Genomic DNA, 15989 nt, shown 5'->3' with positions numbered 1-15989 from the left:
CTTATCTTTCCTCCCCATTTAATACAAGACTCACCCATATCCTATTCCTCAGTCTCACACCAGAAACAGAAAAGCTATAGCTAGAGCTCAAACTCACTGCTGTGAGTAGGCAGGCGGATACCTCTGCTCACGCCAGTCCCCCATTTCTTAGTTGTAACCTCACCTTCTTTATTCACCTTGCAAAAATTGACAGCTGTTGGCCCTCACCCACATACCCCAAAAGCCTGAGGCCTCCATCCCCTTTCCCACCTCTCTGTCTCTACTAATTCCCTGCAGAGCCTCATTTCAGGGAATCTGGGATTCTTTTAGCACTCAGGTTGATTTTGGGGCATAACTGTGTTTCTTATTGTATTGCCTGACTACGTCATCTTGCTTGGACATGACAAGGTGAAGGCCGCACTTCAGGAGAAAGTATAAACTTCTGGCACAGCCCATGTCTGCAAGTTGAGATCTGAAGCCTGCTCCTGGCCACTAGCCTAGTTTTAATACTCTTATCTGGGTGTTGGTTTTTTTTAGCTATTCTTCTTTTTCCTTAACTTGCCCATGAAATTACAGTATAGTTATATCTGCCTCATTAAGGTGTTTGAGTGTTCAACTATCACTCTGCCCACAAAGCTTTAGAACAAGTCAGAGACTTTAACTTCTGAACTATTAGTTATGCAGCAGTATCTCCAGGACAGTATTTTCATGAAGAAAAAGGCTGTCAGAAATAAAGCTCTATACACATCCTGTTAGGTCTCAGTTCAGTCCCATTTATTCTCAGACTGATCTATCGTGACCACATCACGGCAACAACAGTGCCATAGCAGCACTGGCCTGTTCTTCTGATGAGTCATTTCTATGCGTGTCAAAAACCCTGAAACCCACTTGCAAATATCACTGAATAACGGAGGCTACAGCATTTTGTGGTTATAAAAATGCACCAAAAATCATCAGTGAGGCAAAGAAGGCAGATACTGAACGACACAATGAGGAAACCGAGTGCCTTCTTCAGTGTTAAGTGCCGGAGAACAGTAATTAGTATGCTAGCTTCATCAGAGACCTACGAGGATTTATATAAACAGGAAAACTCGCGTGTAAAGCAAGAACTTAAAGTCAATATGGTTACACTGATATGACCCTTTATAAGAACATTTTTGCTTTGGCATGGAGAAGTTTTAAAAAACAGTAGTTCATGAGGTTTTGGAAAGTGTCCAACCTAAATTTGAAAAGCTGCATTAAGCCTGACCTAGGCACCCCCAGGAGGAATGATATCAGTATAGCTATGTTAGGTTATCTGTATGGCTACGATTATACAGGCATAATTGGTCAAACGTTCTCCTGCAGAATACTGTACAGCTCTCAGCATAGACTCACTGCTTTGGCAAATATACGGGTCACAGAGCATACATTTGGAAAGGAAAAGTTTTACCCAGTGCTTCCTCTGGGAAGAGAGATGCTTTGTTGCACAAATCCCATTTCACCGCTGTCAGTTAAACAGGTAATTTTGTTACCCAGTTTGTTCAGAGGGTGAGAATCGATTCAGCGACTACTTGCAACATCTCATCCCATACCAGCCCACAGGGCGCAGCAGCCTGCATCCCATGTGCTGAGAGAGCTGGCTGATGTCCTTGCAAGTCCACTCCCCACGATCTTTGAAAAGACATGGACATCAAGGATCCCTGATGACTGGAGGAAAAAAAAAAACACAAAACCACACACACAAAAATATTCATATACAATTTCAGAAAAAGCAAAAGAACCACCCAGAGAAGACCAGTGAGCCTATTTTCTTATGTTTAAACAGAATTCCTCATATTTCAGCTTGCACCCATTGCCTTTTGTCCTTTCACTGGGCACCACTACAGAAGACTCTGGCTCTGTCTTCTCCACTGCCCTCATCCGGTATTTATACACCTTGACAAGATCCGCCAGACACTTCTCTCCTCCAGCCTAAACAGCTCTCAGCCTCTCCACATTATTTTGCGGTCTTCAATCCCACTATCTCCCTAGCCCCCTTACTAGATCTAGTCCAGAATGTCCATGTCCCTCCTGTACTGGGGAGCTCAGCGCCCGACACAGCACTCGGAGCGCTGACGAGAAGGGTCACCTCTCCACCCGCCGGCACCACTCTGCCCGACGCGGCGCAGGAGGTTTTTGGCTTCCAAGGCCACAAGGGTGCACTGCTGGCTCATGGGCAACCCGGTGTCCACCAGGACCTTTTCTGGCAAGGTGCTTCCCAGCCATTTGGCCTCTAGCCTGTAGTGGTGCCTGAGGTTATTGTCGCACCCAGGTACAAGACTTCACGTTTCTCTGTTGAGCTCCACAGGGTTCCTGTCAGCCCATTTCTCGGGTCTGTCGACGTCCTGAACAGCAGCACAGCCTTCTGGTGTATAAACAACAACTCCTATTCTCTGCAAGCTTTCCAATCGTGTGCTCTGCCTGATGATCTAGGTAACTAATGAGTGTTTTTAACAGTGTAAGACCCAGTATCAACCCCTAGGGCACACCAGTAGCAACTGGCTTGCCGCTAGGCTTTGTGCCACTGCTCACAACCCTTCAAGCACAGTAGTTCAGCCAGTTCTCAGTCCACCGGCTGACCCATCATGGGTGTGTCCCGTGGATCTGTGCACAGCCCATCTCTTTAAGCATTCCTCAACTTGATCCTTCTCAACCAAGAGTTGATCATCCTTGCTCTAGCCTGCCCCACCCATCTCAGGAGCCTGCGATTCCCAAAGGCTGGTCTCATCAGTAGAGACCACGGCAAAGAAGGCATGGAGTACCTCAGCCTTCTCCATGTCTGTTGTCACAAAGTCTCCCGCCCCATTTAGCAGCAGGCCCACATTTATCTCTAGTCTTCCTTTTGCAGCCGATATACCTGTGGGAGTCCTGTTGTCCTCCACATGCCTTGCCAGGTTCAACCACAGATGGTTTGGCTTTGGCTTTCCTAACCCCATCCCTGGACATTCGCACAGGGTCCCTATGTCCCTCACAGATTACCTGGCCCTGCTTCCACCTCCTGAATGCCAACAGCAGCCTTCTGTACAGATTCTTCGTGGCGGTGCATGGCAGGAAGGTGAAAGGCAATGGGTATGACTTGAAACAAGAGAATAAAGAAAAACCTTCCCTCCACCCTGTGCGTGCTTTAAGTGGTAATATGTTTTTTTCTCTGTCCTGTTCACCTGCAGCACTTCTGCATGCTGCTGAGGAAACACAGCAGCTGGCAGAGATGTACAACACCACTTACACCATGCACTGCCACTTGATCAGCAGTGCAAACTGATTCCCAGAGGGACTTCTGCACTAGAAGTATTCCGAGAAACTCAGCACTTGTACCTATCACACCTGAACAGGGTGCTCAGGTATTTGGATTTTGATCAACCCGTAACATAAAAGAACAGACTGGCAATTTTTAATCGGCCATTTTTTATTGAGAGTTAAGATCATGTCTCCCCATGGTGTGCAGAATGCACTATGAAAACAAAATACAGAAGATCACTTTAGTAAATACACACTGGTTAAGCAATGCTACTTTTTGGCAAAGTGCTGTATTTTGTCGGTTTTCAGCTTGTGTTAAACTACTAAAAATAAGAGCCAGACATTCTTCCATATCAAAAGGACTGCTACAAGTAGAGAAGTGGCTCTGGAGAGAAGCTGCCATATATGCATAGACTGCTGTACAGTATTAATCCTAACTGAAATGTCCCTTTCGAATCTTCAAGTTTGCTGTGTAGAAGGCACAGTTTAAAATGCAAATCTGTCTATTGACCAATACATATGAAAATACAGTTTCAGCAAGATTCATGAATATAAAATCAGTATGAGACAGTGCAAGGCCTCCACTTTTACAAGAAAAAACACACACTTTAATACAATTCAAAAACCATATAAAAAGCCACACAGCTCACTATTAAAACAGAAAACCAAATCTAACAGCCCAGTAGCTCCAGGCACAAAACAGGGCTAGACCAACATAAATATGTAAAACAAATTAACAAAAAGCCATTGATGCAGTACTATCTCACACAATAACATGGTTTCCAATATCACAAACTGAGAAGCACAGCTTTGTGCAACAAAACAGTTTATATCCTGAAAGATATAGGTTTTCATCACCAGAAAGTCATCTAGTAATGTAGTATAAAAAGACCAGTATCTCCCAATTCTAGGAGCAGTCTAAAGCTGCATTTACTTGCCTGCTGAGAAGAACAGACCAAGGCTCTCACTGTAATGCCTGGGAGCCTTATACTCTCAATTCCACCTCCCCGTTAATAGTTAAAGGATTACTTACTCCTTCCAACACAGGGAGGTGGAGACTCCATCTTCCTTCATTTCACTTTAAGAAAATTAAAGCTGAAGGAAAGTAGTTATTTTTATATAAAGAAAAATAATAAAGGAAAGCAAAGAATTTTCCTGAGCTAGAAAGTTAGCAGTGAGGAGAAGGAAGTTTAGCCCAGCAAGAAGTTGGAGTGATAAAGGTAGATAGTCTGAGGCAAGTAAGATTATTCATGAACAGATGAGAGTCTGGTGAAACTACAGCTATTTGCAGATAAACCAGAGTATTTGGACCACAAAAGAGTTGTATGGACATGGACACATACTGCTGAGAAGAGTGGTAATGAAATCTCTCTTTTGCAAACTTACGACATGACCAATTTCGTTTTCTTTGACTGTCCATACCAATTCAATGTGTCTAAAAAAAAAAACCAACAAATCTCCCCCCCCCAAACACCTAGTGTATCCCGGAAAGCACCTCTTGCTTTTATACATTTAACTGTTTGTCAGCATCCCTCATCCCAGTGAAGCAGCACATCTGCAGTGAAACAAATCTTATAAACATTGCTTACTGTACATTCAGTACACGCCAGAACTATTCCAGCTGCAGAATGTGCAACAGTACCACTACATCAAGGTTAATCCAAATTGCTGGGCTTTTGCTTCAGTGAAATCAAAGCATTTGGCTGAATTTGAAATACTTCATAGGTCTGAACAGTTCACATTATTGATCTTGCCTAGTTTCAAAGGCTCCTCACATGGCTCCTTACACTAACTTCTGTATAAGGACTACTGGAAGACATGGTTGAATGTCATGTTAACACTTCAATGCCCTAGGCACTAAACACAAGGAAAAAAAAACAAAACAAAAAACTAGTAAGTCACACTAAGCACTGACAGAAAGGGGGATAAACTTATGTGTATTTCCCCTCTTCTTTCAGTGCAGATTTCTGCTTTGTCAGCTCCATAGCTAGTTAATCTACTTCCCAGATTGATATATTGGGGTTCGGCATGCCATGTGGCTGCTGAGTAATACACACTCTTTGTTAACAGGTGAACTTTACTTTTGTTTTTTAAGTGCCTGCCAACTTCCAAAACATCTTGCACAGTGTTCTTAAGAAAACTACTTGTGAGTTTTGAATGGCTTTTCTTCCCTGCTCACCCACAGAATTGCTATGCAGTCCTTCTGCCCCCAGTGGGCTAGGAGAACAATCACTACCGATCCATCTCAATTTTTATACACACTGTTACCACTGTGTTTAATTCTGCAAGACTATTTTTCAGCATGCTCTTCTCCCACACACTGCCCTTCATTTCCAGCCACAATTAACTCAGACTTCATTTTCATAGAGAAATAAAGAGAGAAAATAAGGAGAACTTTTGATAAAACCTTATTTCTAGCTCTATTTGAGCTACTCTCCGTCTGTAACTAAGACACAATCTAACAGCAATTAGCAGCTCAGAAATAGCTACCCATCAGCCTGACTTCTTTAACAAGCAGTCAGCTACTTATGGGGTTAAAAGAATGGTGGATCCACCATCTTATTCCTTTAACTAGACTAGAGATTAATGAAATAGGGTAGGGACTAGAGATTAATGAAATAGGGTAGGGGAAATACATATTTCAAAGACAGAAAGAGAAAGAGTTAGAGAAAGGGAGTAAGAACTCAAACTTTACCAAGTAAAACCCAGTTCAGCTCTCTGGGTTGCACATCTGCACTGAACCCATAGGTCCACCTTTCCTTCCACTCCACTGTGAGGTACTACATCTGTAACTACATCAGTGTCATACCATTACTGCAGCAACACTGGGGGGACATTTAACCCTTTTCTGACACCCATATTAAGTACCCAACACACCCACACAGACTCCGCTAACACAAGTAGGTACTAGGCAATTTAGATCAGATGTCCTCCTTGTAACAGCTGAGCATAGCTATATAACGTCCACTGGCAGCTATAGTATCTCCTTGTTAGAAAGTAATCACATGTGCTGAATACAGACAGATACACAAGCTGTCAAGTACTGGTCATTAAAGCATACGGCTAACCTCAAATTTTCTAACTCCACTTTGATTAATGCAAAATGTAACTGATTTCCACCTCAGTTAAGCTTCTTTAAAACACCAACTAAGAACCCATCTATACATCACAGTTCATAAAACAGCACACAAACTATCATACTGATAGGCTTCCATGACACTGATATTTAACATCAATGTGTAGGACTTGCTGCAAGACGTTCAGAGATTCATGTCAACAGAATGCAACACTATTGTGTTTGAGGGATTGATGATCAGCTTCAGATTGACCACTTACCTATGCATGAAAACAAAAGCAATCTAAAAACAATTAGACCATAGATTAAAACCACGAGAGCCATCAGTAATTGAACTGACGCTGGCAAGGCTGGTGAACAAACAGTCCGTTGTGCTTGATTTGCCGAGAGTAGCAATCCCTGGTGAGGTTTTGGCGACGGAAACCATTTCTGCTGAGATAATGTCTTTCGTTATGTTCCTTTATCCAGTGGGTAGGACGAAAGCTCTTGTTTTTTTCCAGAAAAGTTGAACGAGTAGCAAGAGCTGTGACGTAGCAGTGAACACGCTGTCCCGTTTCATTTTGGGCCTCCAGTCTAGAAATGTAACAAGCAGACTATCAGTCATTACTGAGGTGCATTGGAAAGACACGCAAACTATAGAGGGCAGGAGAACACAGACATCAACATCTAGCATTTCAAAAGGGCACCCTTCATCTGCTGCAGAGATATTTGGGCTGAGGTGAGGTCAGGCCAGTTTAGGGAAACCACACTGGTAAGTAACGCATAGCGCTGCTAACTCACTTTTCGTGTGAAGGCACTGTAATACAGCCTTTGGACTCCTGGCGTACTATGTTATTGCGTCCCTCCTTCCCCACCCCCACCTCCCTAAGCTGAAGATGTAATACAGATGAGAAATATAAGGCAATGTGTGTCACGCTGCTCCAGCTTTAGAGGACTTGGGGTTATCCAATAGGCAAAGTCTGGTTTGAAAAATCATCTTGAACACAGGTGGTTCAGCCTGAGAACAGAAGCACACTAATGAAAGTGTGTTTGGATTGCCAGCCACACAAGTAAGTCCAAACAATGCTCATGCAGAGGAACAGGAAAGATAGACCAGATGTGACACATAGGAAATAATTTAGAAGGATTGTTCCTCAACCAGCCCTCTAGATTTCACGAGCAGACCGTCAGTAGTTTTGGTAAACCCTTACTTCATCATGCACTAGTGAAAAAACAAACCAGCAGCCTATGCAAGCAGGGACTGATACATTGAAAAAGGACTTCCCTACCTGACAGAACAATCACTGCTGTTTCCTGAAACTTCCAAAGTAATGCTAAAAATAGCCTGGCAGTCTTAATAGCAAAGCAAATCCCAAGTCTGAGTGCCACAGCTGGTGTAAGACCAGTGGCACCAGAGTTCCTTGCCTTCTCGCTCCCCACCCAGGACCCAACAACTAGCTGTCAATTCAGTGGTGCCCAGGAAAGATGTCTGCAAGACCAGGAGCTTGCTCAGGCGGGAGCAAGAGGTCGCTTGGGAAAGCTGTTTCTCAGTACTAGCAGGACTCTGTAATAGAGTCTCTTCTGGAAGAGCTTAACTCGCATTTATTGTATGATCTCTCCGTAGACATAAGTCTTGTCTGCCATGCCCATGGTACGCTCCTGTAGCCTTGCTCTCAGGGGGAGCTGCAGATGCCTGGCACAGAAGTGAGCTCTTCTGCCTCCTACCACTCCACACTGGAGCAAAATACTCCCTGTCAGCAAGGGAATACTCCCTCCCTTCTACTTTTTTTCCCTTTTAAACATCCTAATCCACTTGCTTTTGGCTCCTTGGGTAGCTTGATATGACTGACTGAAGCCTACAGACTCCAGAATAGCCATGTGTGACATGCTAGTTCATTCACTGGATGTTGTCCTAAACCTAGCACTCGAAATACAAAGCAAGAAATAAGAGAATAACACAGCACAAATCTATTCACAGTGCCTTGTAAACACCTTCTATGCACGTTACACCAGTTTAATTTACACAAGGGTGCCTGCAAAGATGGGGCTACTGTTTTCTCTATGGGGCATGTTCAATAGCGCTGGGGGTGGAACTTCAGATAAAGCCTTTCTGGGGAAAGCCACACCATCTTGTGTTATTAGAACCCATATTTGTTGAGGATGCCCTTGCTGCATGTCACTAGCTAGCAAAGGGCACCAACTGCTTATACAAAGTGCTGTGGTTTGTTACGGAAAAATATGACTAGCCTGACGAACAGGGGGAAGTTCATACAACATCCTTTTGCTTTGAATTTAAAAGGAGAAAACAGATTTCCTCCACAAAAGGAGAAAGCCTGGTTTAAAATTGCTAGTTGAAGAAATTTAAGCTTTTTCCCATCTAATCAAACACCCTTCCAGCACTAGTTTGCAAACTGACCCTCTTCTACTTGCCATCTTAAAGTGAAACTGGGATAGCAAAGGTGGTTTGAGTTAGCTAAACGGCCACATACTCTTCCAAAATGTATCATTTTGCTATCTTAATGGTTGCCTTTGGTAGCCTGCCACCAGAGAGCCCCAAACACTGAGAGTACAAGGCTGATGAGCCTCCACCAATATTATCAAAATGTAATTTTAGAGGGGCTGTGCCTAAAGCCAGATTGCTGCTACATACATTTGCTGCTGTGCCCCCAGCATCTACTTTGCTAGAAAAGCGCAAGTGTCCTGCTAATTGTGCTACAGAGCCAGACTTCGTAATAAACATTAAAGGCTTCAGACCCCGCCCCAATTAATGTTTAAGTCATTTTTCTGCACTGAGCATTTTGGCTTGTTAAAGCAGATGTAGTTAGGCTTGATCAAGTAACATCATTTGGCACAAAGGTTAGTTCTACAACCAGTATTGTTTCAGCAGACAAGGCTCTAGAGGAAGCAGTGTTACCAGCAGCCTGATCGAACAAAAAGCACTGTCTCAAAACAGTAATACTTACTGTGCCAGTGTGCCTTAAGCAGCTTTTCTTGGCCCTACAATGTTAAATGGCCAACCATTAAACTACTACAGACTTCAAAACAGCTTTTGAAATTTACTGCATTATCAGTGTAATTGATTTTCCCCATTTCTGTAATCTACCTCAGTTCAGATTTAAGTCTTCTCCCAGTTCTGACACCCAAAAGAGCTCTTATACAAAAGCCTAGATCCTCTGACGAAGCAGCAGCACAGAATTCGGTGTGAAGAAACTCACACACCAGTTGAGGATCGCCACAGCTTTAGCTTCCCAACATGTTAAAGCAGCTTAGTTGTACAGCAGAACATAGCACAAGATTATTCTCTAGAAGAATTTACACCAGTATGCCTAGCTCACAAGTCACCAAGAAAAGTCAGAATCTCACTTTGCATGTTACCATCCAATATAATCGATATTTTTAACTAATCTGCTGTCTCTCACTAGGGTATGCCTCACAGCCCACTGCTCTCTTACAGACTCCTTCAGACCCTCATTTTAAAGGTGCTGTGTGCTCATAGTTTCCCCCCCAGTTTAAGTTTGGCTAGACTTTTGGAGCTTAACATCACAGACTGCCCTCCCCAAATATTCATATGAATCACCCATTCTCCAAGATTAACAGTATCAGCACTATACTTCAACATCATAGAGCAGCGTGTCATCTCAAAGTCACCCATGTATTTGGGCTACAACTTTAAATATGGCAAGGACGTGATCAGAGAAGTCAGTGGGCATCTGCCTACAGCAACTCTACCACTACACTCATTTTTTCCCTGTGTAGCAAAGCTTACTACGCTATGACTTTTTTTTTCCTCATTTGCTTCCAACTGTAGGCACCAGATGGGATGAAAAGTCAGTCTTTGTTATTAACCAGGATGCACAAAACACCAAATTATTTCCAAATCAATGAACACATGGGCAAGTGTGGAGTCATGATGGCAAAAATATTCTATTTGTATACATCTATGTATACTATATGCATATAGCTGTATATCCTGGACAGTTACCACCAAAGCAGCAGTGCATGGCACACACGCATCTGCAATAATTCCACATGGCTGGATCTTCAGGACCCAAAAAGATCAAACAGCACCACTTCTTACCTTGCTAAAAGTACAAGTTTGCAGCACAATTTTTTACCTTGAGGGGAGTATGTTTTATGGAATAATTCTGTTTGCTTTTGTTCCACAAGCCACCTATGGAAAAATTTAATCCTGTCCTAAGCTGTCACTAGGCTTGAGGAACAAAAACATACCAAGACAGACTTCCCTGTCAGGACAGTTTATGTAATATTTTTTAGGTCATGAGGTCACTGAAAGGGTACTGACTAACAGTTATGACTAACTGTTATGAAAAATACCTATAGCTATGGAGAGGGCAAAGTGCTTTCAAACCTACGTTATCAGCTATACAGTTAACTGCCACCAGTTTCAACAGGACTGGAGCGTGTTCTGTGAGGGAACAACTAGGCTCCATAAATATTTATGGCAGTGTCAAAACTGTCAACTGTTTCCTGACACGGTCATCTTTTGTGACATTTTTCTAAGCAGGCAAGCAGCCTTGACCACCCTACCCACTTGTGTAGTATTCATGCCTTATTCACTTGCTCTGAAATAAGCTGGAAAATTCAGTATTAAGTGTCTAAGCTGATCAAGTAGAAACCAGATATTTTCACCAACAGAGCTCCTTGACAAGAGGAAAGTCAGACATACCTGGGACTACCTGGGCTGTGAAAATCCTCACCTCCACATCCAGTCTCGTTAAGGCTGTGACAGGTATTGTGGACAGCATACACAGACATGCTGGGATGCTCTATTAGGAGGTTCTCCATCGGACTGGTTTCCACTTTGACAGTGGTTAACCCACCTGCAGTAAAACATGGGGGAGGGGTGATAAACCAGCTCTCCTCCATGGGGCACGACTCAAACTGGATGAAGCAAGACTCGCTGGCCTCCGGCAAGTGTTCCAAGGGAGATGGTAAACAAGAGAAGACAGGCGAGCCATCTGTGGCCGATGCTTCAGTGATGTCTGCTTCCTCCACAGAGCAATTAGTGCAAGTGTCTGCTGCAGGTGGCCATTAGTCAGTGGAGAAGAACCCACGGATGTTGGCGATTGCAGGAGGTCAAAACCAACAAGGTTGCACATAGCCAGAAACGGGATATAGAAGAAAACAACAAAGAAACAGAAATAAACCTCTATCAGCATGAGTACAAATTTTTATTTTTTTAAAAGCCAGGGGAGGAGAAAAGGGAGTTCCCTGACAAGCCACGCTAGACACGTAAAACAACTGTTATCAGTAAAGCAATACGATAGCGTAATAAGTCAAACATATTTTATCTGTACAAGTGGTTCTGCTGAACCCTGTGTCAGGCTTATAAACCTGCTGTCATTTTTCTCATCAGTTTACATAACGTGTTTTGGTACATTTGCGTGGAAGACACCCTACACTCTAATCCACAATGGTTTTGCTTCAAGTAAAGTTTCTCCCAAGCTACTGGTTTCTAAGCAGAGCTTATGTTTGACAGACATCTTACCTATGAAGTCAACCAGAATCCACTCGTCATCTTCTTTCTCACTGAACTCTGGCTCTTGGCTGGACAAGCTATTAATCTCTCCCATGAGCATGTTATTTAACCTCTGGAACATTACTAAGGCAGGAACAAGACTTTGGCTGGTAGGTCTTTATATCCAAGGTTCAAGGCACAGCTCACACTGTACTAGAAGAGTGGCATAGACTTGAGATTAAAGTGCATAGACGCTTTATCAGCTTGGGTACGGGACATGCAGAGGCATGGCTGGTGAACAGTTTATGTGAAACCTGCAAAAAATAATGACAGGGGTCTTAATGACAACACAATAGGGAACAAATTAAAACCCCTCTCGTTTGCGCAGTCTGAGGCACCAGTGAACATTTTTCCCCCGAGAGCAGAGGCAGCTTCACTGGCATTCACCATCCCCTCCCAGTTAGATGCGTACAGAAAAAGCCTACACCTCTCCTCAGAGCCAAGCGCCTTCCTCTAGATCCTCCTCCCTGCGCAAAGGTCTGTTCAGCTGCTGGCCCCCACCTTCTCCTATGGGAGGAGAGGACTTTTGTACAGGAGCCTTGTGCCTGCTCTCACCGAGGTGCTCCCCCAGCTCCCCACCCATCTTCCCCCCGGTCAGAGAGACGCAAAGGGCAAGAGCACATCATCTGCTCCAGACATTGCATCTCCTCTGCTGGCGCAGCCTCACACCTCTCCCAGAGACTCCTGCCAGGGCTCCCAGGCAAGGGACCACCATATCTTCTCTCTCCTGTCACACGCAGCTCTGGGCCACTGCCTACAAGTTAACACAGCAGGAAGGCAAGTCCCCTCTTCAGGTTCAAAGTGCACTGCACGGTTACTGGTGGCATCATTTTCACAGTGAGTGCCCAACTAGTCAGGTATGGCAAGTCTAAGTAACAAGGAAAAGTAACTCGTAAACATAATCAAAACCAGCATTTATTTCTCAGTACAATTCTCTAAATCTACATGTAGTTAGTCACCATAAGCCTGAACTCGACAGCTGTCAGCTAAAATGAAAAATCTCATTACTACCAAGAAGTTGAATGTTCAACCACCTCAGATCAGCATGCTTACAGCCTTTGAAAACTTATGAGACAATAAATAGAAGCCATTAGAGTAGCTGAATAAGTAAAGACTGTATGTGAGAAACATTCACTGATTTAACAAGTTAACTTCATCATAGTAATATCGGAATTATCAAAGCATGTCAGAATTGTTACAGATTAAAATATCTGTTTAATAATTATACAGGAAAGAACATATGCATGTAAGAGGGTATGAGTGCCTACATTCAGAAAGAGAAAGGGAGTAAGACACACTACACTAGACAAACCTATCCATTAAAAGAAGATACAACCTATAAAGAAGATTATTTAAGGCCAGTATACCCAGCTTGATCCTGTCATTCTCAGACCACACTTGCAGGGTCACTTTGGCCTCCTATGCCATCTTACCCCTTGACACCACACCCCGTCACCTACTTATTCAATGCAAGGACAAGCACCTGCTCCTGCAGACACTTATGCAGCTACCTCCTTATTCAAACAGCACAAGAGGATAGAATTAGGATTTGAAGTAGTCTTCAGAAGCAGTATGAAAAGGCACAGCGTAACGCAAGAAGTTAGCTCCTCTCGAAGAATTAGAGTGCATATCAGCTGCAGGAAAACACAAGACTAGGAACAAACAGCTCAGCTGCAGTAGTGATAAAAGGCTGGTTTTTAGGACCACACTTGAAAATGAAACATCTGAGCTCTCTTTTAAGAGAGCTTGAAGAACGATTGGAAGTCTAAAGAAAAAAGATTAATTTTAAAAAATGGAAAGGCTTAACAGAGGGAAGGAAAAAATGACCGCAGTAGTCAACTGTGTGAAGAAAGAGGCAAACATTTACTCCCTTCTTCTACATTCACAGCAAGCAGAAGTGGCTTTTAACTGCAGTAAAGTTCAGTTTTCAGTGGTTACTAGCAGGAAACGCTTCTAACCATTAAGGTCGCCAAGCCCTAGATGGGTTACCTAAGGAAACGCCGAACGCCCACAGCGTTCCCAGGCATCTTCTTGAGAAGGTTTGAGTGCTTCAGTTACAAACAGAGCTTGCCACGGACAAGGAAATGGACTCCAAGTGAAAGCTGGATGTCTGTAGCTTTCCAGTTATCTTCCACATCCATCCTTAAGCCTCTCCTGGCACAAGGCCTAGGAACAAAGGCATTTGGTTTTTCTGGAGGCTAACTAGCAAGCCATAGCACAACTGCTGATCAGCGCTGGCTTTCCCTCTACTCCCACACGCGCGTGTTGCCTCTCTCCCAGATCAAGACTGGCAGTACCTTCGGGCAAGGGCTGTATTTTCATTCTGTGCACAGAGTGAGATGAGAGGTCACACTCCTACATTAAGGCTTCGCAGGCATCACAGCCACATCAACTAATTAACCTCTGACAAGGAAAGCGGAGATCACCGCTCCCGAGAACATCACCTAAACAAGCTACAGCTTTTGACCCGCAAACAAACAGATCATTCCGCAGGCGAAGAGGGGGTTGGCCCATTTTCCTCCACCCCGAGGACGATCCAGACAAACCATACGAACCACTTCGAAACCGGCTGACGATCTGACGTCCCGCGGGACGAGCACCGTTAAGAAATGCCCCGCTCGCGTGCTGCTGCGCGAGGCGGACGCGGGACAAGCGTCGACGCCGGGCCGAGGGCCGTCGTTCGCAGGGGCGGAGGAGTGCGAGGCCGAAGCAGAGGCGCGCTGGCTCTTCCCCAGGAGCCACCAGCTCCAAGCAGAGACGAGACCAGGGGCAAACGTCTCGGCCACAGCGGCGAGAAGGGCCGCCACAGCGAACACACACAACCTGCGCCGGCAGCGCCACGGTGCTGTGCGAACCCCCCTTTCCTTCTTCCCGTCCGAGCAGAGGCGGGGGGCACGCTAAGCATAAAAACCCGAAACAAAGCCCCCCCAACCCCCCCAGCCCGGCCGCGCCCCGAGAGCCCGGCGCTGCTCGCCCCGTCCCCGCTCCCGCCCCAGCACCGCCAGGAGGCCCCAGAACGCCGCGGCCCGGCCCGGCCCGCGGTAGCTGCGCGCCTTCCCGGCTGCCTCGCCGGCGGGGGGACACGACTACCGGCTGCCCGACGGCCGGAGAAACGGCGAAACCCTCCCGGCCCCGGGGGTTTTCCCAAGAGGGAGAAGCCGGGACGGAGGGACCGGTGGACTGGAAGGCGGGAGCGCCGCTGCCGCCGCTTCACCGCCTAGCCGGGGCGCTCAGACCGCCGCTACGCCCCGCCGAGCCGAGCCAACTCACCGGAGCGGAGCGCTGCCGGCCCCGCGCCCGGCGGAGCCCTTTGTTGTCACGGCCGCGGCGCGCAGCTGACGGCCCGGCCGCCCCCGGCCCCGCCCCGCCCCGCCCCTCCGCCAATGGGCTTCGCCGGCGGCTGTCGCTAACGCACGTGACGGGCGGGCAGGCACGCCGCGGGGGGGGGGGGGGGGGGGGGGAAAGGGGCGTTTCACCGCTTTCTGTTTAAAATCTGCTCTGGTGCCTCCCACCCGCGGGTCCGACCTCAATCCCCCCCTCCCGGCTTAAAACCGTCGCCCCTTCCCGGGTCACCGCTGTCACCTGGTACAGAGCCCGTCCCCAGCCTTCTCACAAGCCCCCTTTAGGCACTGGGCGGCTGCTCTGAGGTCTCCCCTTAGAGAGAGAGAGCCTTCTCCAGGCTGAACAGCCCCAGCTCTCCCAGCCTTCCCTCACAGCAGAGGTTCTCCAGCCCTCGGACCGTTTCTGTGGCCTCCTCTGGCCCCGCTCCAACAGGTCCATGTCCTTTCTGTGCTGGGGGTTCCAGAGCTGGAGGCAGGACTCCAGGTGGGGTCCCACCAGAGCGGAGCAGAGGGGCATGGACCCCTCCCTCCACCTTTATTAGGCTGAAGGATCTTTGCTGGGCCACCAGGTTTCCAAATCACGCATCTAAAAACCCTAGAAAACTCGTGCATTAGGTCACTTACCCCATCCACTCACTCTTTTTCTTCAAGTAAAAAAAATAATAGGCAATGAACATAGACATAGCGCCCTTCTGTGAGATGAAGAGCAAAGAGGAGTTTCCAGGCGGCAACGTTACAGCACAGGACGGCTGGTGTAGCCGTGCTCCGCGTCTGCAGCCACTTCACGCAGCTCAGGATGTATCCAAGTGTTCCTAGT

At 46.0% G+C, this 15989-nt stretch overlaps 1 protein-coding gene across 6 annotated transcripts; it reads right to left on the bottom strand.

Annotated features, from left to right (window-relative positions):
* Positions 1–3385: 3385 nt before the first annotated feature.
* TP53INP1 (tumor protein p53 inducible nuclear protein 1) lies at positions 3386–15189 on the bottom strand. Of its 6 annotated transcripts, none has more exons than XM_075415832.1 (5): positions 13821–14678; positions 12501–12699; positions 11802–12085; positions 10980–11331; positions 3386–6886 (listed from the first exon to the last, which is right to left on the bottom strand). In XM_075415832.1, the coding sequence occupies exons 3-5, from the start codon at positions 11911–11913 to the stop codon at positions 6637–6639; spliced, it is 714 nt and encodes a 237-aa protein (XP_075271947.1). In that variant the 5' UTR covers positions 11914–12085; positions 12501–12699; positions 13821–14678; the 3' UTR covers positions 3386–6636. The 6 variants fall into 6 exon arrangements, with proteins under 6 accessions (XP_075271947.1, XP_075271946.1, XP_075271949.1 ...); XM_075415835.1 differs by lacking the exons at positions 12501–12699; positions 13821–14678 and adding exons at positions 9256–9289; positions 15102–15189 and having other exon boundaries at positions 6768–6886; XM_075415836.1 differs by lacking the exons at positions 12501–12699; positions 13821–14678 and adding exons at positions 9256–9289; positions 15102–15189 and having other exon boundaries at positions 6768–6886; positions 10980–11328.
* Between the last annotated feature and the right edge of the window lie 800 nt (positions 15190–15989).

This window comes from Opisthocomus hoazin, chromosome 3 (assembly GCF_030867145.1).
Source record: "Opisthocomus hoazin isolate bOpiHoa1 chromosome 3, bOpiHoa1.hap1, whole genome shotgun sequence".
NCBI lineage: Eukaryota > Metazoa > Chordata > Aves > Opisthocomiformes > Opisthocomidae > Opisthocomus > Opisthocomus hoazin.
This window is presented reverse-complemented; position numbering and strand designations above follow the sequence as displayed.